Genomic DNA, 23,781 nt, shown 5'->3' with positions numbered 1-23,781 from the left:
GCATACACTGGGGTTCCCCAGACCTCACAGTCTGCCCTCACCAAAGGGCAGGTGAGGCACTGGAGCAGCTGCCACCCTGTGGCATGGCTGTATGTTTCACACCCACCACAGACAAAGCCTCACCTCCATAGAAATCAGATTTGCGGAGTCTAGGGATGTATTGTTTGCTGTTGCTGCTTTTTGGTTTTGCTTTTTTGCCAGAGATGATTCATAAGCAGGTAGCTAGGAATCTTAGAGTCTTCAGGCTGGGTTCACATCGTAGCTCCTGCCCCAAGCCCATGTGACTCTGGGCAGGTTACGTAACCACTCTGAACTTTAGTGTTTTCCTCTGTAAAATAGAAATGATAATAGTTTTCGCACGGAGAGGCTGTGAGAGTTGTATGCAGGAATTCATTTAGAGGATGCTGCATAAAACCTCACCCTATAATGGCTCATTACATGTAAACTATTACGACACCTGTTTGCGTCAAATGAAAATTCAAGTTGATTGCAGGTCTTTGGCATCACTGCTCCTGGGCAACTCTGTAGGTACAATGTAGGGCATTGAGAAGGGAGCAGGAGAAGACATTGAGCAGGGAGTTTCTTTCTCCGCTTTGTGATTGTTTCCCAAGTAACTGCACATAGAGAGCTGTTCTGCGACCAAATTAATGTAGGGGTGTGCAGGCATGGCCATCAGAGGAATCTGGGTCACCCGCACCATCATCATCTAGGGGCTGATGTTCTTGAAGACTGCTTAGTGCCCCCCTAGACTTTTGGGCTTTCTCATTGCACAGGTGAGGAAGTTGAATGACTAAGGAATTAAACAGTTTATCCCAAAAAAGCAGTGATTTCCTGCTTAAAGTTCAGCAGAAACTATTTCAAGTCTCTAAAGCCCTCAGGTGACCTAAATATCATCCAAAGTGAGCCAGGCCCAAATAAAAGGCTGTATAGTGAGAAGCCGCACAGTCCTTCCACCAGGAAGACTGCTCATTAACTTGGCCAATTAGCTGCTGATTATACAAAACCCAGCATTTTTGCATCTGAGATCCTGCATCCAGAGTGGTTAGGGACCCACTGCTTCCTCCTGATGCAAAGTGGATATAGGTCCTTACATAAGTGAGAACATATTATGTGTCCTTGTTTAGCAGGGTTCTTGGCTTCTATGTTTATTCATCTGTAAAATGAAACTAATTACCCCTAATGGACCCTGCTTCATGCAGTTATGAGGAAGTGGACAACAAAGTTCTCCTTTTTAAACTAAGTCACTATCCAATTTACTTAAACCCATTGCAATAAATAAATAAATCAATTGCTTGTCGGGCTTTTGGCTGAGATCAAGTACAATTTATTTAAACAAAATAGGCTAAGAGATCACCACTGGGCCAAGGTGCCATCTTTCATTCATTCATTTGATAAAGATGGATAGAAGGATCCTGGAAAGTGGATAGACAGGGAGCATCATTCCATCTATGTGCATCATTCTGCAGCTCATCCAGTGCCATTCCTAGAATGGTCCTATGTTTCAAATTCTGCACGTGTCACCCTCTAGATTTGTGGGTGACCTGTCAGATTTCCTGAGTGGGCTTTCTCCCTCATAAATGGACCCTTGTACACATACTTACACAAATACATACCATTGTCTTTGAAATTACACTTGAGCTCTAAAGAGCATCGTCTCTAATACATAGTTCCAAGTGTTTATTTCAAAGCATTATCTAAATGTTTTGAGCTTTGTATTTTTCTAAGAACCTAACATTAGAATGCAGATGCCTAGTATATATGAGCTGAAAGGAAGGGTGGGGAGAGTTGTTTACAGTCAGTCTCTGAATATGTTGTGTAAGAGTAAATTGCACCTTAGAAGTGTTTCTCTTGGTCTGAGACTTGGTGGAATTCATTCCCTTGTCATTAAAATACAAGTGATCAGAATTGAAAGTGTTGCTTCATGTCTGGGGACCAGTGACCCAAAGGAAAAAAAAAAAAAAAAAACACTTCATTTTCTCAAAATAGTGCCGGCTACATCTGAGTTCCTTGGAAGAAAGGAATAGGGTGACTTTGCTGAAACACCAAGGTGTGCAGTGAGGAGCCTGTCATGACTCCCCACTCTGGTTCCACACACAATCATGGCACATTGCAGAGCTTACGGGAGAGGAATCAAGGGGTCTTTGTCTGTCTGTTTATCTGTCTGTCTGTCTCTCTGCCAAGTGAAGGCTACAGGCCCTATCAAATCTACCCCTTTCTCTTTTCAGAGTTCAACCAGACAGTCCAGAGTTCTGGAAATATGACAGACAAAAGCAGTCAGGATCAGCTGCTGTTTCTCTTTCCAGAGTTCAGTCAACAGAGCCAGGGGCCTGGGCAGTCCGATGACGCCTGCTCTGAGCCCACCAACAAGAAGATGCGCCGCAACCGGTTCAAATGGGGGCCCGCATCCCAGCAAATCTTATACCAGGCCTACGACCGGCAAAAGAACCCCAGCAAGGAAGAGAGGGAGGCCTTAGTGGAGGAGTGTAACAGGTAACAACACCGGCAGTTTGCTCCAGCAGGCAGGCAAGCACATGGACCCAAGATCTCCCCCTTCAGTCCTGGGCTGTTGACACACTAGTTATCCAGATAAGTGTGGCTACACTGGAATGTTTCCAAAGCACAGAACCCCAGTTTCCATATACTGATAAATAACTTTGACAAAATACATGGCTTTTCTTAGAGTCCCAACATGTAGTAGTATATTACCATCTATGAGATGTTCTACAGTCAAGAAATTCTTGTAACTTTGGTGGTTGTTAGCAATGGACTTTTTCTTCTTTGGAATACTTGCTAACATCCCCATAAATTACTATTCTAGGGAAGATACTCTGGAGAATACTGATACAAAATATGGTGACCAAGGAAGAGACTATTAAGTCACTGATCTCCATATAGGCCTAGGGAAAACCATTCTTTAGCCACAGATTCTGAGTCTGGCCTCCGCCAGTTGTCCAACCATTAGTCAAAAGGAAACTACAGGAAAGTAAGAATTAGTTGGATCTGTTCAGTCCACTTTGTCCATATCAATTCATTAGAGTTCTTTTTATTGAGTAATAACTGTATGTCATTATAAAGAAAGGGAATTAGCAGAAATCCTTAGGATAACTTTTTGTTTCATTACTGTCTGGTCCTCCCTAATTCCAATATTGACTTTCTAACAGACCTGCTCTTTACTGTGGCTGAGGCCTATGGGCCTCTTTGTCTGTCTCTTTGGCAGTAGACGAATCTGGTCAGGGAAGCCAGGCTGAGAGGCAAATCAATCTGTTTGTGCATGCACAGGGTCCTCAGGCTGCGCCCTGTCTCCTGTTAATAAGAATTTCCTCCCGCATCCAGTGTTATCTCAGGATATATCTCACACCTGAATTTGTGGTTTCATCGACTCTATTAAACCTAGAGACAAGGCATCTGGGGGTGCCTTTCTTTATATCCCACCCAGCCTGTCCTTGACAGGGAACGCCTAGGTCTGAAAAAAGAATCTGGCTTGGAAGGCACCAGAAGTGACAAGCAAAATACCTGACTTTTTGTGTGGTGGAAAGAATGGTAAAATAAAGAGGTGTCAGGATGCCCAGTTGTCTGGACTGTCTCCCTGAACAGCCTATCCTTGGCTTGCTGTCTTCTCATAAGAAGCCACACCAGAGGGCTATCCTTTGCCTTGCAAGGCAGCGTAGCTTGCTCTTCCCCCAATTATCTTCATCAGATAACTACATAGATTGGTTATTTCTCAAGCTAGGCCTTCCTCTAGCCCACGACTCAACTCATAGTTTCTGAACACTCTTATCCAAGACTGCTCTGACTGCGTATTTGGGGCCAGTGACTAGCAAATCCTCCAGCCATCCTCACTCATTATCTCTCTTCTGTCTATTCCAGGGCAGAATGTTTGCAGCGAGGTGTCTCCCCCTCCAAAGCCCATGGGCTGGGCTCCAACTTGGTCACGGAGGTCCGTGTCTACAATTGGTTTGCAAACCGTAGGAAGGAGGAGGCTTTCCGGCAGAAGCTGGCCATGGACGCCTATAGCTCCAATCAAACGCACAGCCTGACCCCCCTACTCGGCCATGGCTCCCCCCACCACCAGCCCAGTGCCTCACCTCCAAATAAGCTGTCAGGTAAGCAGCGTCTGGGTCTGATTGCCTCAGATATGACTGTTCTAGTTTTCCCCCACTGGTCTCATTTGCTCCAAGATTTTTCAGAAGAGCAAAGCTTTGGGATGGCCTTTGGATTGGTCTCCTATGGCTAGAACATTTTCATGAAAAGAATATATAGTGCTAATCAAGTTTCCTCCAATTCCTTGTTCAACCATTGGATGTAAGGGATAGATTGACTCTCAGGGAGCTTTTTGTTCTATTCTCTGAACTTGCCTTGCCCTTCCTGTCATCTTATTCTCCAAGAAGCTGCCTTGTCCAAGCTGCAGGTAGAGAGGTACAGGGGTGCTTCATAAATCATTGTAATGGGAAACAGCACCCTGGCCATTCTCTGCCATCCTTGGGCATATCTTACCCCAGTGCTCTCTTCAGCTCCAGCAAAGTCCAGTGGCTTTAGAGAAGAGCCATTCTAGTGGCCTTATGCTTGTTGGCTAGGGTAGGGATGGTCACTGTTTGCTTGAAACTTTAGTAATGACTAATTGCCCAAAACTGATTGAGTTCTTACTGTGTATCAAGCCCTGGCCTGAATCAGAATGTTTCTACTGTGGGATTGAAGTCTGTCAGGATGGAATCCTACATTCTCATTGTGGAAAAGCACCCCATATGCTGATTGCTGTGTGGCCATAGGCTGGGGTTGGGTACCTATACAGTCTACTGCTTCTATGAAAATAGATTTGCAGAACCAGTATGCTTATTGGGGTATGTTTAGTGCCTGTGTGAACAGTGTGGCACAGCCTCCTACTCTGGGGGAAAGGATCATAAAGGAAAGCCAACCAGCACTTATAATTCTAGGGTGGTTCGGAAATCTATTCTCTTTGCCTACTGTGTTGCCTTCTGATGGGAAAGCCTGAGAACTGGGAGCTGATCCAAGTATTGAGGTGACCTGGTCACCAGGACAAACTCAGAGCCAAAGTGGGAGAGCATACAAGGATTTGTGCTAAGCCTGCTGTGCCCATAGCATGGCCTCTCGCATGGTGTCTACCAGCATGATAGTGTTCAGCATAAAGCCTGAATCTGGGCTGTAGTTTCTGTGGGTTCTGTACCATAGAAAGGAAAGGCTCAGTCACATGGGAAGAAAGTTCGGATGATTCTTGGAAGACCAAGAAACCCCTGAGCTGATGCTGACCTAATTAGAGTAACTTTGTCCCTTCATGGCAGTTCAAAGCAGGGCTCAGAGAAGAGTAGTGGATGGCATGTGGCCAGCACTGAAGACTGGAGCACTTGCCCACCATAGCTATCCTGAGAGCTTATCCTCAGAGCTGAGCTAAGAGCTACAGGGGGTGTGGCTGGGGCAAGGGGCATTGTTGAGAAGACAATAGCCATTGTGCTGGGACTTGTGATCTCCACTCCAAAGTCAGGGAGCCTGCAAGCCAAACAAAGGCTCAGCAGCTTTCTGACAAGCTGGGGTTGTGCTGAGGTCACCACAGGGTCGTTAGCTTCGGCTTTCTATCTCCTGAAATACAGAAAGCTAGGTCTGGAGGGTCAGGGACAGGTACTGGAAATAAGGTGGAGATGGGGGCCAAGAAACGCAGCCTGGATATGGCTCCTATGAGACCAAGAAAGACATGTCCCACTGGAAAGGGACTCTTGGGGGGAGCTCCCAAAAGTCTGGACTTAAAAAACAAAATCATGGAATGATAGAATTCAGACTTTAGAAAAGAAACTGAGGCCCAGAAAGAGGTAGTGTTGGCAAAGCTACACAGAGTAACTAGATCTCAGGTCTGCTGATGGCCATGCTTTCCCACACTGAGCTTACCAGAGGCGGGGAGGGCACACAGCCCTGCCCCCCCGCAGCTCATTGTCTGCCAAGATACTGCGCCAGCATGGAGTCTCTAGAGTCAGCTGGGAATCAAGTTTATCTTTGGAGGCTTAGTGGCTCTCTCCAGGGAGAAAAGGACCTGCTATTTCTAGAGCAGCACTTAGAGGGTGCTATGTATGTGTGCAGCGGCTGCTTCCCCTCTGCCTTAATTGTCACTTAGAGCTAATCAAGGCAATCCTTGTCCCAAGCCAATGAATCTAACTCTCTGTATGTCATTTTGAATCTTAGTTCCAACCAGCAGGGGATAGGTACGGCTGACTCCCGAGTCCTCACAGGGTTAAATGGGTGAAAGTGTAAACACTTCCCAGCAAACCACATTGTTACCGACACAGGATTACAGAGGCCTATGCCAGTGGCAATGGAAAGAATGGCAGGCAGCACAAATGTTGTTTTTCTTTCTAATTTTCACATAGTGGGGCATTGTTGCTAGGAGGCCCTGGGACTGCTCCAGAGTCCAGGGGTGCCTGGGACAGAGACCTGCGTCCCCATTTCAAGTTGCCATAATGGTGCGTGTGCTGTGATGGGACCCGCATAATGTACCCGGGGCTAGGCAGTTGGCAGGCTGGAGCTCAGCACTCAGGGAAGGCTTTGATCTCAAGAGCTTCATAGTCACTTCCAAGTATGGTGCCACAGCTATGGGTCTCTATCCAACTCCCAAAACACAACTGAATGTAAAATACATGTTCTGAGCTGAGGAAAAACCAACATCCAGATTCAGCACTAGCAACCACTGAGACTGAGCAGGGGAAGAAACAGAGTCCTCATCGCCACCCCACCCTCTCCAGCCTTCTCCTCTCCATACCCCAGCACCTGAGCCAGGAGGCCTGGCCGCTGTTGGGAGATGAATTTTCCTAGAGAAGGAGAGCACCCTTTCTCTAACTGAGCCCCTTCCTTCCCAGCCACGCTTACTGTGTTGTGGCCCACTTGCCCACAATGACCACAGTGTGACCCTGGTCCTGGAATGTCCTGCACAATAGGGGTGGCAGGAGGAGCACTTTGCCTCTGTCAGCGGCTGATTGGTTACAAGGTGCCCTACAAACACATTGTCAGCAGAATCAGCTGTTTTCAGCGTTGGCCCTCCTCAGCTTTACAATCACACACCAGCATGCAGCCAGGGGTTGTCATGGCTTTGTCTCCCTTATGCATGCTTAATTGACAATTAAGTTGGGGCTTTGAACCAGCCTGGCTGCGGCTGATGGGCCTTCATCTTTCCAGTGAGTGTCACAGGGGCACTCTTTGTCTGTTCTTCTTGGGGGCCTGAAGTTACTGTAGCAGGCTGTAGGCAGCCATTTATCTTCAGCCTGTAAGGCCTTTATCTGCCCCCTTCCCCATTCCAGCTCTGGCCAGCAGGAGCTGTCCCTGGTTAGAGGCCCCGTGACAGCCCCTTCGGAGGCCATTGAGCAGGTCCCGAGTGATGGCCTCTACCTCCATTCTGGAGCTGACTCAAGAGAGAGGCCCCCAAAAGGTCAGAGGGCAGGGCTGTGGCAAGAAAAAGGGCTGGTTGGAGACTGGTGCTTGTATTGATTGGCTGGAGGAGGAGGAGGAAGTTGGCGTGGGATAGAAGTTGGGTTAGCCTTCATCCAAGCCTGGTATCGGGGGTGGCCTTGTTCACTATCTACTTTGCTCCAGCCCCAAACTAAGTCACTTGGCCACAGCCCCAGGAGGAAAAAGAAGGACAAAAAAATTTCATCAGTGTTCACTCTCCCACCCATCACAACCTCACTTCTGCATCACCTTTTGTGAAGGAAGTGTAGACTTACTGTCCTGGAAAGAGAGACATAGGAAAAAGAAGGCATCTTTGCACAGCCTGGATTCTGAGATCTTTGGGATCCTGAGCCATAGCCTCTTTCCCTAAGAAGGGGCACGGTTTCTGTGGCTCTTCTCCTACATCCCTTTGAACTCTATTCCTCCCTTTCCCAGCCCAGTAAACTTGACTTCCCTAACATGAGATCACAACTTGAAAGACAGAGAATCCTGCCTCGTGCTTTTTCTTCACCCGCCTTTCTTCCAGTGAATGCAGAAATCTAATCCCAAGTCTTGGACAAACCAGACCTTGGCCAGGGACCTTTGTGGAGACATAGAAATCTGTGGGACCAATGAAAACCTCAAAAAGTGCCCAGTGGCAAGATAATGTCTAACAGTGAAGAATTATAACAGCTGGCATTGACTAAGCACTTCCTGGGTACAGGCTCTGGCTGAACACCTGAATGCTCCCTCTCATTTAACCTCTGCAGCATCCTCGGGAGGGTGGAAACCACTGTATTTGTATCCTCCTTTTACAATCAAAGGAAGGGAGATGTTTCAAATGTGAGTAACTTGCTCAAGTTCCTAGAGTTTCTAAGTCATGGGGACAGGTTTTCAGCTGTTACACATTGCCCATCTCTTGTCATGCAGATGCTACAAACTTTTCAGATGTGAATACTGTGCTTACACACACATACTCCGCAATCTGTGGCAGTCTCTTTCTCTCCCACCACCCCTCTCAATGGCAGAGGCTTTGGGAAAGTATAGTCAAAGACGTGGAGAAAAGCTGGGGAGTTGACTGTTTCCTCCTCACCCATCTCCCATGACCAAGGTGGGTTTTTTGGGAAAAATCAAAGCCCCCTCTTCCACAACCCCATCTGCACCTGTGGAGGATTTGAACTGCCCTTGCATTCGGCCCTGTCTGGGGCACTAAATGCCTTAACAACTTAATGGGGCCTCTGAGACACTGGAGGCACCTCAGCTCACCTCTGGGAGCTCCACCCCCTCCTGACAGCAGACAAGGGGAGGGAGTTTATGAGGGCAATTGTAAAAATATTCATCTCAACAGCAAAGGCCCCCAGAGTAAGTGAGCGCCATTGTCCCTAAGTGGCAGATTATTTCAGTTGTGCAGTGATAAACTCTGCCTTGGGAACATCTGCTGCTGTAAGAAAAACAAGGTTTGTACTGACTTGGGGACCTATGGCAGACATGGCTTCAAAATTCTCCTTCTCAGACTTTGTCTGTCATTTTATCTCTTGAATTTGAAGGTCATTTTATCTATCTACTGGGTACCACCCCACAGGCTCCCACTAGATTGGAGAAGACAATCAAGATATTAATGAGATTAAGAGATCTAGGCTTCAAGACATTGTGCTGGCAGCCTTCTCCCATAGGGGAGGAACCCTGGTCTGCATACAAAGAAACCAGGCTGCTGGGCTGATGGGGTTCCGCCTCCCATACAAAGGGGCAGGCAGATATGGGACTCCTATCACTGAAGGAGACCCTAGTAGTCATGCCTAATCCCCCTGAAGGATCCTTAGGAGATTCAAGGACTCCTTGCCGCCTTCATTTCAGCTCTAAGAAGGAAGGAAGCTGCCTGCCAGCACAGAGCTCCAGTTTTCAGCTTGTATGGTAGAAGTGCTCTTCGAATCTGTTTGTAAAAGTTTTGATGGAAAGTGACAGGAACTTGGAGAGAGTTAAGCACTAGAGGTCCAGAGAGAAGCAAAAATTTATGCAAGGGCCTTTGAAGCTACCTGCTTAATTGGAATGCACAAGACCTGGCATTATGCCTCTACCCACTTTTCAAGGGAAAGTAAAAACATAAATGAGGAAGAAGGGAGAACACACACATATGTATAAATATATAATATATATCTACTTATGTCTATTTATATAAAGCATATGCCCAGGTTAAAATCAGTGCAGTTCTGGTTATCCTGACTGTTGACAAGTACTCTAGGGATCAACAAACTTCATGTAGAGTCAAAAGGTAAATATTTTAGGATTTTCAGATCTTACCACCTCAGGCATGGCCACTCAGTTCTGCCTTTGTGACATAAAAGCAGTCACAGACTATAAATGAATGAACAAGACTATCTTGCAATGCAACTTTATGTATGAGGACATAAATTTGAGTTTCGTATAATTTTCACATAGCATGATACACACTTTTGATGTTTAAAACCATTTAAAAATATAGAAACCATACTTGTGCATCATATAAAAACAGGCTGCTCTGGCCAGCAGACCACAGACCCTACCCTAGGGCAATGATCCTTAGGCTTTAGAGTCACTTGAGAAGCTCCTGAAAATCCTGGTGCCCAGACTGCAGCCCAGCCCTAGTAAATGGGAATGCAGGGTGTGTCAGAAATTGCTAAAATTTCCAGGTGATCCCAGTGTACCACTAGGTTTAAAAACCAACTCTGAGGGCCCAGGATAGAGCTCAGTGGTATGGCGCCTGCCTAGCAAGTGCAAGGTCCTGAGTCTGATTCCCGGAACCAAAAACAAAAAACCAGCTGCGAGGTAAAGCTTCTCAGCGTTAAAGTGCCTGTCTGTCAGTTAGGCCTGTGCTAAAGTACAGGTTGTGATTCTGATTCTGTGGGTGTGGCACAAGGCCTCAGCTTCTGCATTTTGGTGCTGTTGAAGAGGATCATCCAGGGATCCTACTTTAGCAGTGGGCATCTACGAGCTGCTCAGTTAGTAACTGATCTTCCTTTGTCCCAAGCCTTCTTGACCCAGGCTACAACCAACCCAGACATTTACTGTGTACTAAAGATACCAGGGGAAAATGCTCTTGTATATCTAACAAAGAGGCGTGGAAGCAGACCTGAATTCCAACTTTGCCTCAGCCACTGATTGTTCTGTGGCCCTGGCTTTTTTCTTTAATGTGTAAAGTAGGGACACTCATCCGCGCAGATCGCAGATCCTAGAAGGATTAAATGGGATGGTATACATGATATGTAAAGCACCTCAAGCACAGCAAGCTTTCTAAATGGTAGCTATTATCCTTCCTCTCAGAGGCTTTTGTTGTTTTGTTTTTCTCCTCTGTCTCTTCTGGACGTTTCATTCAATCCTGATTTTTTAGTATTCACAACTACAATTCTCATCTGGGTGTTGCGGCAGACTCAGGCTGGCTCCTTGTAACACCCTGGGTTTGAGGTGATTTCCCATTTGGCCTAGGACTGTTCTGTGACATCCGTGAAGCATACCTAGTTTCTTAAGGCCTTATATACCAAGACATGAAAGCAACCTGAGGGAGGCAGAACGTGCCATGGACTGGTCTCAGGGAAGGGCTCATGACCATGTAGCAGGAGGCCAGGTTCATATATTGACTGTGAATTACCTGTACTAATAGGACATTTTTCTCCCCTAAAAGAAAGAAGCGAGAGTGCCTCGCTTGTGTGTATTGCTTGTGAGTGATTAGCCCTGGGAGCTTGCCAATTAGATGGGGTGTGGTGCTTTCCTGGCAGAGGCTGTGTCTGAGCTGCTGGCTACTCTGTTCTTAGAAAGGACACACATTCAAACTTCAGGGAAAGAAAGGAAGGGCGGACACAACCCCACAGTGAGCACGGGAAACTACAGAAGCTTCTGCAGAGGGTTGATTTTGGGGGGGAGCTCTTTCTCTTCTCTTCTTCCCTGACTTTTCAGCCTCTGTGGTAGCACACTTGTGATTTCCGACAAGAAGGTAGCCAGCAAACTAGGACTTCATCCTCTGGTACTTTGGGGAATTCAAGAGCCAAGTGTCTCAGGACTTGTGCTTTACATGCAGAACTGTCATGGAGATGGTCTTCGGCATTTAATGACTTACCCAAGGGACGAGCTACCTACAGGCAGTCCCTTCTCTGGCCCATACTAGGAAGCAAAGAACATCTGGGAAGCGAGATGTAGCACCCAGAATAGGCTTGGTTTGAATTGTGGTTCTGTCCTTGTCTAGCAGTATGGCCTCAAACAAGTTTTGTAAACTCTTTGAACCACGGTTTCTTTGTTTATAAAATAAGAATCGTAATAACTATTTCCTTAGGACTATTGTAAAACATAATGTGATAAAAACACACCTCGTTCTGAGTGCAGTGCCTGAGAAGAAAAGTTAGCTGACCTCGCAGAACTGTTGGGCTGACTCAGGAAACGTCAAGGTATTGAGAGTGCGGAAGGGCTTTGGATATCCCTGGGTGTGTCTTTACAGTTTCACGGTGGTTGAATTTCCCTTTCCATGAACTTTGGTTGCTGTTTGAAACCACAAAACCCAAGCATTGGCAAGATCTATGCTTTTCAGATCTCCTTCTCAGACCACATGAAAGTCATCTTGGAGCTTATTAAAAATAAACATGGATCCCCTGCCCACCCACAAATTTAGAATGAGGACTGGTGGGATTCAGTGTTGTTTAGGCAGAGGAAGTTGCAATAAACAATGGATGCACCACCAGCGTTGGACATTAGTAAGCTAGGTAAGGCCCAAGAGTTCTGAAGGGCTTGATCAAGGTCCAGCTGGTACCTTACACAACTGGGAAAGGGGAGGCAGGTGAAGTCCAGAGCTCTATAGTAAGATTCAGGAGGCCAGAGCCACCAGCAAGCAGGGTGACCTTGGGCAAATCATTTAACTTCTCAAGAATTCTGACAAATGAGGGTGTTGGACAAGGTCCTTTCAGCTCTGACGGAGATTACTTGGAGATTTTGTGTTGTTTGCAGACTTGGGGCTGAAGCCAAGGTGTCTCAGCTTAAAGCACAGAGAGAACTTTGCCACTGTGATATTTTATTGTTAGCTCATTATCTGTCTCCCTCCCTCCTTCTCTCCCACACTTCCTTACTCTGTCCCAGTCTCAAGAACTCTGTGCTGTTAGAAGCCTTCTACCTTTATTAGGGACCATTAGAGCTTTACAGCACCAGCAGATTGGGTGGAGCCAGTCACAATAAACAGATTTATACTGGGTATAAATGAGACACCTATAACTGTTGGAGTTTAACACTTTCAGGGCCTTGAGTAGCAGCCTATGTGCACTTAGGTTCTGGCCCTGCCTCTTTTCAGTGGGCACCTGTTGGACTGGGTTGACAACAAAGCTCAAAGAAGTCCTTTGTTAGTATGAGTGGAAGCTCTCTAAACAGCATCTTCTGTCTGTGTAACATTGGTTTACACAGTGGTATACAGTCAGTGCTTCCTTTATCTCGAGGTGTTGTACAGATGGAAATATCCTCTTTATTGTCTAGAACCCCACTGCCAGTAAAATATAGGTTTGCATTCCTACCTGCCAGAGGAAAAAAAATTAAGACTACTTTCATGGTGAGTTCCTAAACTTAGTTTATGTATTCTGAGTGGTAGGATTGTGGGCAATCCAACATCTAAGCCCAGGTCAGATTTCTTCACCACTGTCTCACTAGCAGCCCAGCCTGGCACACAGAAGACACTCTACATGTCTGTATAATGGAGATATCTATTTATAAAGAGTTTCTTGTTTAAAAGCATAATGCATAAATTCCCTATTATCAGTGCCTCATTTCTCTGAGCACCCAAACTCTATTCTCTAGTGTAGCCTATATCTCTGTGTAATGAACCTTGCTCCTGCCTCGTAAAAAAGAAGTAAATGCCCTGTTTTCTAAATTTGGTATTCAGTTTTTATATAACATCTGCATATAGCATTACAGCACATCTTCCCTTTTTTAGAAACAGTGCCAGCCAGCTCCACATGCTTACCTAAAATATACTGTTCAAAAGATAATGTCAATATGAAAAGGTACTAGAAGGCTTTCAAAGAACATAGTTCTACTACTACCATAGTTCCTACTAGTTTAGTTTAATAAGTTTAGTTTATTCATTTTGTTTAGTTTTGCTAGATTAATGTTCTACTAGTTTAGTTCCTTGCATAACCTCTTACTAGTATCCTTTTGGAAAGAAAAGAGTGAGAATTACTCTTTCTGACTTTCTATTGAGCAAACATAAGGTCTAGAGTTCCTGTAAATCCATGTCATGCAGAGAGGGAGAAACAAAACTGCTCAGCCGAGCAACTCTCGGTTCTCTGGTGGTTCTCACTGAGCTGTTGGCTGGTGCTTCTGCCCTCCTACTGGTGTCTCCATGCCCAACGCCTACAGCTGGGATCCATAAGCTGCCTACTGGGTGATGGGCACTCTCTGTCATGATGATGGTGATGATGATGATAATGATGATGCTGATGGAGCTTCCCTCAGTGATAGCAGTGAAGAGGCTGATTTAGCGGGCAAACTCCTATAACAAGGCAGCTCTGACACTTGCCAGGTCTTAAAGGATCCTCTCTCTGGGTATCACTTCCCAGTAGGGTACTGCGTATGAATAGATCACAGTGGAAAACTTCTCTTTTCTGAGGCAATTTTATTAGCCTTTCAGTCACAATACAGATGTCTGTTTATAGGACCTTACTTTGTGTGGACAGCCAGTGGCTCAGTCTGCTAATGGCTTTATAGCCTTTCTCCCATTGCTCAGACCCACTAGGAGCATCACCGTCCCATCAGCCAGGCCCAGGGCCCTTTGTTGCAGCCATATTATCCCTGCCTGCAAAGACAGCTGCTCAGAAAAGGCCAGACCCCAGGAGCCAGTCTGCAGCAGAACCCTGGCTGAGCCCACCATCTTTAGACCTAACAGTGTCAACCATTAAAGCTTCTTAGTTTTACACCAGTTTCTTTGGAGAAAAAGGCATTTAAGTTATTCATGTTGCCATAGTCTATCCTCATTAATGGATTTTTACCTCAAAAATAAATCCAATGGTCAGGCGTGGTGACTCACACCTGTAATCCCAGCACTCAGGAGGCGGAGGCAGGAAGATCATTTTGAGTTGGAGACCAGCCTGGGCTAGAAAGTGAGCTCAAGGCCAGCCTGAACTGTATAATAGGCCCTATCTCAAAAAAAGAAAATAAAATCAATCCAATGGTGTCGATGTCCGCTCCCGGCCGGCAGGAAGGACACACGACAAAGTCTGGTAGTGGACAACCTTTTCTTTTTATTTTTCTTCTCCGTACAGCCTGCCCTGGGTTCTCCCAGCTGAAGCCTCCTCTGGTCCGCTCCCCGCGGCTCCTTTTGTGCTTCAGTCTGCCCCAAAGCCTCTACCGGTCCGCTCTCCGCGGCTCCTTTTGGGCTTTTACTTCTGGGCTTCTACCTGGCTTCTTCTTCCGCCCAGGGGTGGCACCGGTATATATACGGGTACAGTGTCCAATCATGTTAAAGTAAGCAAGGCAAGCTGATTGGCTAACATCATCAGTTGCCAGGCAGACTATATTGTTGAGCGGGTTGCTTACGCGGTAAGCAGGAAACTAACGTGCTCGATGGGAGGGGCAATCTACCTCAGGCTTCACTCTTTACTACAGGCCTCACGTCCGCCAAGTGAGGCGACCGGGCTCGGGGCTGCGGCTCCCAACACAATGGACCCCAGACTGGGTTCTAACATGGTGGTATAAAATCAAATTTCCTGTCTGCCGGCCTATACCTTTAGAAATCACCCTGTTCTAACAAAAGAGCCCACTCTCAACTGCTTAAGGAGCTTGAGGTAATGAGTATTATGCTTGGGTCTCAGGATAAAGAAAACTGGTGGCTCCCCATGGGTGTCCCATTGGCCATTTGTACACAGGATAAAGCCCTGTGGGCCACTTCAGGTGCAGAAGGCAGTCTTGCTGATCACCCTGACTGATCAGCCTGACCTCCGCATACCTGTCCCATGCCTTCACATGGCATTGGCCAAGTCTACCATATTATTTATTATATTTTGACTACATTTTAATCTTTTCTCCTCTCTCCATTCTCTTCCTTTTTACTCCTTAAAAACAACAACCAAAAATAATGCTTGCCTCCCCACCACCACCACAGAAAAGACAGGGGATTTAAACGGTAAATGTATGCCAGTCACCTCTCAGCCACTCAACAGACTAAAGCTGAAGAGGGGGTGAAGCCCTGGGCACCATTGAAGCATAGCTCATTCACCCTTATTTACTCACTCAACAAATACTTATTGAGTGTCTGGCACAGGTTAGGCTCTGTGAAAGATCCTGAAGAGATAATGGTGAAGGCAGACAAGGTCCTGCCCTCAGTGGGGCTTACATTTCCCAGGAAAAGAGTAAATAAACTCATAAAATTATTTCAAGCTATTAGTGGATCGTGATGCCGTGGCTCAACATATCTGGAGTTCATTTGGGGCTTCAGAAGCAGAGAGAAAAGGGTCGGCTTTGAAACACTAAACTTACTGGCTAACCCCTGGAAAGAGGAAGTGAAAATGACCTCATCCTCTTGGAACCTCATTTTCCACTTTGCCAGTGAGCATCTGAGACACACTGAGAAGCAGGCAGTACAGAATCTTCACATTGGTAAGGACCGCTCAGGTTCTTGGATGCAGGGCAGGCTCTTACACCTGCCTTATCCAGCAGCAATGGTCTCCGGGAAAAAGTGCTCACTGCAAAAAGCCTGATGTTCACCTGCAGCTCTGTAGCAAGGATAGGCATGGTGCACGCTGCAGACCAGTGGGAGGACACAAGCGGTCCTCCTGCAAGTAGGATGTGTTCAGGTGTACTGGGCATATTTAGCTCCCATTCTCAGCCAAGATGCTTTTGATGGAAAACTGGCTATTTTTCCTTGGCTACATTTGCTTTGATTTTTATAAGAAAACCAGTTTGTGGGCTTCCCTGAAGTATCACTCAACTTTTAACTGCTTGAGTCAAGAATGTTTACCAGGCCCACAGACCTGTCTGTGTGCCTCCTCTTATGAGTTAGGCTTCCACCTAAGCTACCTTCAGTAGAAAGGGATCTGAAATAGAAATGAGTCCAGTGTTCAAAATGCTTTCACCTTGCACCATATTTCTCATCCCAGGCTTTTAGATTTTTAATCTCCTAAACTCTTTGCAAACATTACAAGGAAATATTATTAAGCAGTAGCAAAAGATCTGTGTTACACATGAGGAAACCAGGGCAGCAACACTAATTCATTTGAAAGCCCTCATTTCTGGAGTTCCCAGTTTCAAGTTAGAGAATTGTTCACATTCTTTTAACCCCAAATGATTGTCTCAGAAGTTCACCAGACTGAATCATTCACCTCTTTACCTCTGTCCTCGGGAAAAGCAACTCATGCTTAGGGGGAGAGTGGAGTTGTCAGGACACAGTGCAGGGACATCACACCTGGTCTATCCTCTCTCCAAACCTGTGGCTTCTTAGGAAAGACAGCTCTGTCTATCCGTAATTTGTGGACATGGTCCTTTCTTTTTGGAAGAGCTTTTTCCTTTGCATGCTCCCTCCTGCCTGAGTTTAAATTCCCAGTTCCAGACCCAAAGGGGTTGGGCTGTGCTCTGCATGAGGTTAGGAACACAGGGGAAGAATGTGTGTGACAGAGCCCCAGCCAGTTGAGTAATGTTTACTCTGTTGGTGGCTGGGACACTCACTCAAGCTGGCAGAGGTCCACCAGCCAGAGGAACATTCCTGCATTATCAGAGATGGGAGGTTGGCTTTGAAATGCCAAGGGTGAAGGCATCCCAGACCCCAATGAAGGGAACCCTCAGGCTTCAGGGCCAAAAGTCATACAGGAGACAAGCTGAGCCTGAGATTGCCCAATAGTTCCCACATCCTCCTCTCTCCTTGTAAAAGAGGAGGTATAGACCTAGTTCCTGCTAATATTGGTCTTCTCTTCACCCAGAATTTTGTCCCCTAATGTTTCCTGACATTATTTTATTCATTTGTCATTCTAACAGATGAAAGAAGGGAGATCTGTATGTCCATTTAATAGATAAAAATGTCAAGGTCCAAAAATTGGCTGCTTCATTATCATCAGGTGTGTGTGTGTGTGTGTGTGTGTGTGTGAGAGAGAGAGAGAGAGAGAGAGAGACAGAGAGACAGAGAGACAGAGAGAGAGAGACAGAGAGACAGAGACAGAGACAGAGACACAGAAAGAGAGAGAGATAGAAGCTTGCTGTTTCAAAGTGTGTAGAGAATGGCACCTTGTTGCTCTGTGGAATTGTGGAACTAGAGTTGTAGCTTTTTTCTGAAACTCCTAGAAAGCTGGATTGAATATCCAAGGCGTTATGAGATATATTATACTTGCAAGCCTGAGTTTCTGAAGCATCTCTGGGGTTAATGACGCCTTAAATAGCATCTGTCCAGCAGCTATGAGGCAGTCTGAACATAATGTGCATAGTTAGTTCTGTATGACTCAACATACACATCCTAAAAAATCACCATGCTTTGCTAAGTGTGTAAAAAACACCACAGGGCTGAGACTTAAGGGTAAAGTCCTCTAAAATTTCATCAGTGACATAGTTTTAAAAGATAAGAGTCCAATAAAAGCAGCAGGATTTTACACCTGTTAAATGGTTAAGAAGTACATAATGGTGTCCAGCAATAAATATTGCAGTTGAGTTTGAAGAAATCCTGAAGTTTACCCAAGAAAGTGGGCACCAAAAGGGTTCCAAGTCAAGAGTCATTATGAAGTTGTGAAGACAGAATTGTGATTCCCTTTTTTTTTTTTTGGAGACAGGGTCTCAGTCTGTAATTCAGACTGGCCTTGAATTAATTGTGTAGCTCAGGCTAGCCTCAAACTTGCAGCAATTCTCTTGTCTCAGCCTCTCAAGTGCTGAAATCACAGGTGTGTGTCACTTCACCTGGCAAACAGTGTGGTTCCTAATAGGCACAGATGTGGTTTATAGCACATAGAGTGGCTGGGGTGGCTGGCAGGTGTGAAGGTGTGTACATGCATGCATGGGCACATTTCAGTATTTCTTTTTTTTTTTTTTACATTTTTTTTTCTTTTTCTCTTTTTATCGGTACCAGATATTGAACTCACAACTGCCTGCTTGCAAGCCAGGTGCTTATGCTGCTGTGCTAAATCCCCAGCCCCCACATTTCAGTATTTCTGTGTGTGGGTCCATTCAGCTCAGTACAGATTTATGAATTTACTAGTTTTCTCAAATGTAAAATTGATGTTGACTCAAATGGTTCTTTAATGTAGCAATGCAGTTGGAACAGATTCACAAGATTAGTGCAATGATTACCACAGAACCAACCATATTTTTCCTGCTAGAAGTGACACACCTTGCTCTGGAGTATGGGTACTCAAAGCCTCTAAGTCTCATTTCTTCATTTATTAAATAGTCACAGTGCAAGGTGCTCTGCAGAAGTAAGGACACAACAATGAGTAAAAGCTGTCGCGTCTTCAAAAAGGAGACGGAAGTCATCGTGTGAGAGTACAGGGTGACCCACTCCTGCTATTGTGTCTCCAGCACATACAAAATACAAAGGACAGAGCAGCTCATTACCAGAATGAATCAAGAAGAGTTTCTCAGAAATGACATTTAACCTTTATAAGGGTAACATGGAAAAGAAGGAAATCGCTTTCCAGCCAGAAGGAACAGCAAAAGCAAAGGCACAAAAGCAGCCCATGGAAGGGCTATTTGAGACCTCTCATGCAGCTGTATGGGGTGTGTCTAGAGATGGTGCAAATAAGGCAGACATTACAAAATCTCCGGTTTTGGGGCTTTTCCGGAAAGCTGTGAGGGGTCATCAGAGGTGTCCAAACCAGGCAGGGACATGGAAAGCTTTTGTTTAGAAAGAAATCCCAAGATGCAGCAGCGTAAAGCACCTGGAGATAAATGCTGGCTGAGGGAGGCAGCACAGGGAATGTTGGTTTCTTGGAACGTATCCTTCACCCGTGTTTTTGAAACTTCTGACCAGTATTACTGGATGAAAACCAGACGATCTGCATCTGATCCGTATGCTCTTGGGAATTTGGTCGTAATCCCATACCCACGCAACTGAGGGCTGGGCACAGGGCAGAGTTCAGGAGTCTCTAGACTCCGCCTGGGATGGCTTGTGCCATCCTGGACACACTTGCTGTGGTTCACAGCATTTGTGATGGGGACATGGCCAGTTAGGGGTTGAGCCAGGAAGTGCGTACAGATGCATTGCTACTACTTGTCACTGCCATTTCTCCTATGACTTTTTTGCTATTAACCAGGCATTCCTGGCAAGTAAGGGTTAACCCAAGACTCATATCCTCATTTTAGGAGCTATGATGATGAAAGAAGGGAAGATGCCATTCTGCTTCTTAACGCGGGCACCACAGTGCCTGAGTGCTAAGTGCTCAGTCAAGTTTTTTGATCTCAGTTTTTCTAAGAACATCTTTCAGATGAAGCCCGTCTGAAAGGGGCAGCAACTATTGTGTTTTAAGCAACAATTTCACTTCTGCTAATTTACTCAATCTTTTCTGCCTCAGTGATTGGGGAAGGATACTGTAAGTTAGGGAATGAAGTTCAGAGAGGTTATTCCCAAGGCCACACAACTGTTAACGTGGGAGAGCCGAGCTTTAAACATAGGCTCCAGGGCCTGGCCATTCTCATTTCAAATTTGGTTTGTCCTTCCTCTAGCAAAAACACCGACTTCTGGCAGATCTCCCAAAGACACCTTCGAATGCTCTCTCCACCACTCACACACACATCAGCTAGTTACAGCAGCCCACCCAGGGCCATCAGTTCTAGTAGCATCTCCCTAGTAGCATCAGTGGGAAAAGGTGTAGTGGGTCCTAAGCCTTTGAGGGACTTTTACCTAAGTCCCACTGCAATGCAGTGACACAACAGTCCCTCTCTGCAATAGGTGTCCTAATCCAAACAGGGATCCCCTAATTCCCAGCCAGGACTCTAGCCCTTAGCCTGAGGTTTTTGGGGGCAAGTTCAGGGGCCCAGCTGCCTCTAGCAGAGCAGTTCCCCCATTGTATCTCTCACATGATGAAGATCATATTGGAGAACCAAATGTGCAAACCACAGCAGGCTTGAGCTGCGCTGCCTGTACTCTAACAAATGGTTCAGGACTCTCTCCTGCCATGCTGTCCTGTGAAAAAAGGCTTTTTGTTTCCTGCGGATATCCTGGGTTAATTATTTTTAAATAAATAACTGTGTGGCCTATGGTAGAGAGAAGCCTCCCTGTGACCCATATTTGATCGTCAGAGGGCTAGCCCCTTTCCTCCAGCCAAATTAAATAGGCTAAATCCAGAGACTGTTTGATTTGAGGCTGAATCGATGGTGGGGACAAGCTGGGAGGTGAGCACACACCTGCCTCCCAGCGTTATCACTGCTCTCTCAGGAGCAGAGCATCTTGGGGAGGTAAATAGCTTGTCAGGGAGTCAGAAAATGCATGAGAGAAGCAGGGTGAAGTCCAGTCCCTCCAAAATGAAAGAGCAGGGCAGCAGCCAAGCCTCTTTCCTGGTTGCTTTCAGGACAGTATTCTCAATGGTTCTACCAGAACAGGAGCCTCTGGAAACCATTTTCTGTGAAAGTGTAATTTCCCTCAGTACTTAGCACCTGCCCCAAGTTGTCTAGAATTCTAGACTCACAGGGCGTATATCTTGGGATCCATCCTCATACCAGCCCCCTCCCCAACATTCCTACTGACAGTTGCCTTGTATTTTGCCTTATTCTAGGAGCTATAAAATTTTAGCTCTAATCCCAAAATAGCCCCGTTAAGGAAGTATTCTCTCCATTTTATGAGAAAAAAATCAAGGCACAGAGAGGGAAAGAGGTGTTCCCATGATCACACATCTACCAAGAACAAAGGCAGGATTTGAACCCAAGACTGTCCAGTTCTGGCACATGTAGTCTTCCCACTGCTTTCTCCTTGCTAGAAAATTCTTCCTTTTCGTTATTAGAAATGTCTCCTTCTTTTCCATTGGACCTAGCTCTGCCTTGTGAGCATGTAAGTTTCAAATCTCTGTCTTCTTCTATATAAAATCCTTTGAACTGTTGAAAGATCATATTAGCAACCTAGTAGCTAATGTGAGTAGAGATTAAAGACCTAACTTAATCTTTTTACCAGAGGGATAAAGGGAGCCCTACAAGGCTTCACAAAGACATTCAGAAAGACAGGCAAGGGCTACTGATTTGGAGAAGTAGAGGCCTTTCCTCTTCTTAACTTAATGGCTCTTGTTCTTCCCCCCAAAATGTAGTCCCTTGGACCAACACTACCAAATTCCAGTGCCAAATCCATCTCCCCCATCAGTCTCTTAAATCAAAGAATGGAGAAACAGCCAATTTTTAAAAAACCCATAGAGCAAGCATCAAGCCATTTCACAGTCAAACAAGGCTACTCCTGAAGGTCAGAATGCTGCCTGAGCACTTGTTTGTTTTTCCCCAGTCCTCTGAAACTCGAGGTCGAATCATCCTTAGGAGGACCCTGGGGAAAGTGGCTTGAGTCTCTTCCTGGTAAGCTTCAGCTTAGTGAATTAGAGGTTGCTGGCTATGGCAGTGTGTCTGGCTCCGGAGGGGACTTTGTGGCTTCCCCCCAGAAGATGGAGCTCTAGTTGGAGAAGGAAACAAGGGAGATGGGAAAGAAAGAATTGGTATCCAGGGTTTGGTTCATCTTGGAAAACTGGGTAATGGGAGCAAACAGCTGAAAATTGGCCACTTCCTCAAGTGATTCCATGCCTGGAGTATTGCTCTTGCTCACTGGCAGGACAGATCCCCCAGACCTTTCAGTCAATCCAAACCACAAAGCGAGAACACTGCCTGGAGATGAGAAATTAGAGGTGGGTTGTCCTCAGGTCTTCCAGCCTCGTCCTTGGCTATTCCATGGGCACCTCCATCAGGATTAGCTTCTGCACACTGGCTCCAGGTTCTTTGCCCTTAAGGTTCTTTCTCTTGCCTGGTCTCTTTCTCTCTGTCTAGCTCTTTCCCTTCCCAAGAGTAGACCTCATTTTTGTTTTCTATGCAAGTGGGAAGGTCAGAGCAGTGAGGCTGTAAATATGCTTGGTTTTCCCCTGCCCTTGTAGACCAGAACTCAGTGGTTTGCTAAAGCATCCACATCCCGCCTGTGTCAGCTGCCTGTCTCACCTCCTACAGCCATGGAGTTCCCTGTGCACTGGAGGCCAGCCAAATGAGATCCCATCAAAGGAATGTGAGTTCCAGAGCCAAAAACTGATAGCTGCAGCCCTGTCCCTGACCTGGTCTGCCTGGGTCCCTCGTGTCAGTCAAAATTGGTACCAAGAGACTGTTCCGTGAACTGTGGCTCTTACCAAGGCCACTGGACAGTATCTCTTCCTCAGTTGGTCTACTCATGCTTTGTAGCTTCACATAGCCAAGAGCTGCTAAGAAAGCATTTTATAAGGCAATTTGAAGTATATAGTAAATACTGTGCCCAAGAAGAGAAGACCAATAACAGCCTCTAGATCCTAAGAAACGATGCCAAAGCATAGCACGAAGAATCCCTTCATTTAACAGTTTATTGAGTGGCTACCAAGTGTCAAGACACTGAAAGCACAATAATGAACAAAGGAGACAGAATATACTACCCTCATGGAGCTTACATTCTGAAATTAAAGTAGAAACCATGCCACTTTTATCCCAGAGACAGACAGCTGGTATTTCCTGTGGGTAGACAGGGAAAAAGAGGGCAACTGTGCTTTTTTGTCATCCACCGTTGCAAACAAAAGGCTCTGAATCAGTGTCTGAGGGTCCCTGTGACACTAATGTTCCCCCTTGGGGTTTGTGTTGTTTTCAGGAGTACGCTACAGCCAGCAAGGAAACAATGAGGTCACTTCCTCTTCAACCATCAGTCACCATGGTAACAGCGCCATGGTGACCAGCCAGTCAGTTTTACAGCAAGTCTCCCCAGCCAGCCTGGACCCAGGCCACAATCTCCTCTCACCTGATGGTAAAATGGTGAGTACACCTGGGCCATTGTAGCTCTGGAGCTGATAAGATAAGAGGCAAAACAAACACAACTTCTCACAAGGCCTGCCTCAAACAATGAACCATTGTAACCTCCCCGGAGAAAATGGGGGCTGACCAAAGTTGGAACGGAAAGGTAGAGCTGGTGACCCAGCCTTTGGCGGCTAGAAGAGGTGTTCAGTTTGAACCCAGCCAATAAATCTGACAGAGTTCTGCTCTCATTTTATTGATTGAATGCCTCATAAAGGAGCAAGCCGGGTGGGACGCTGTTTGTTTTGGGGCTGCTGGTGACATTTGTGTTGATAAAATGTTCATTCATCCTTCCCCTCCAAGGCCTCCGAAGCTAGGTTGTTTTTTCTTTTTTAAACCCAGAAAGTACCAAGACCCCTTGTTAGCAACCCCCTTAGAACTGGCAAGGACAGTCAAGTAGGATTT

At 46.0% G+C, this 23,781-nt stretch overlaps 1 protein-coding gene across 7 annotated transcripts in view; it reads left to right on the top strand.

Annotated features, from left to right (window-relative positions):
• Positions 1-23,781, top strand: part of Hnf1b (HNF1 homeobox B) — a 56,908-nt gene that overhangs the window by 7,099 nt on the left and 26,028 nt on the right. For 4 of the 7 annotated variants that reach the window (XM_063250924.1, XM_013152263.3, XM_013152262.3 and 1 more), the window contains exons 3-5: positions 2,226-2,490; positions 3,868-4,103; positions 23,177-23,337. In XM_063250924.1, the coding sequence (XP_063106994.1) occupies positions 2,226-2,490; positions 3,868-4,103; positions 23,177-23,337 (662 nt within the window). The remainder of the gene's footprint in view (positions 1-2,225; positions 2,491-3,867; positions 4,104-23,176; positions 23,338-23,781) is intronic. The other 3 variants (XM_013152271.3, XM_013152265.3, XM_013152264.2) reach the window with 1 other exon arrangement.

The sequence above is a fragment of the Cavia porcellus genome, unplaced genomic scaffold (assembly GCF_034190915.1).
Source record: "Cavia porcellus strain 051 isolate PalLab524CR breed Dunkin Hartley unplaced genomic scaffold, mCavPor4.1 scaffold_6, whole genome shotgun sequence".
Lineage (NCBI taxonomy): Eukaryota > Metazoa > Chordata > Mammalia > Rodentia > Caviidae > Cavia > Cavia porcellus.
This window is presented reverse-complemented; position numbering and strand designations above follow the sequence as displayed.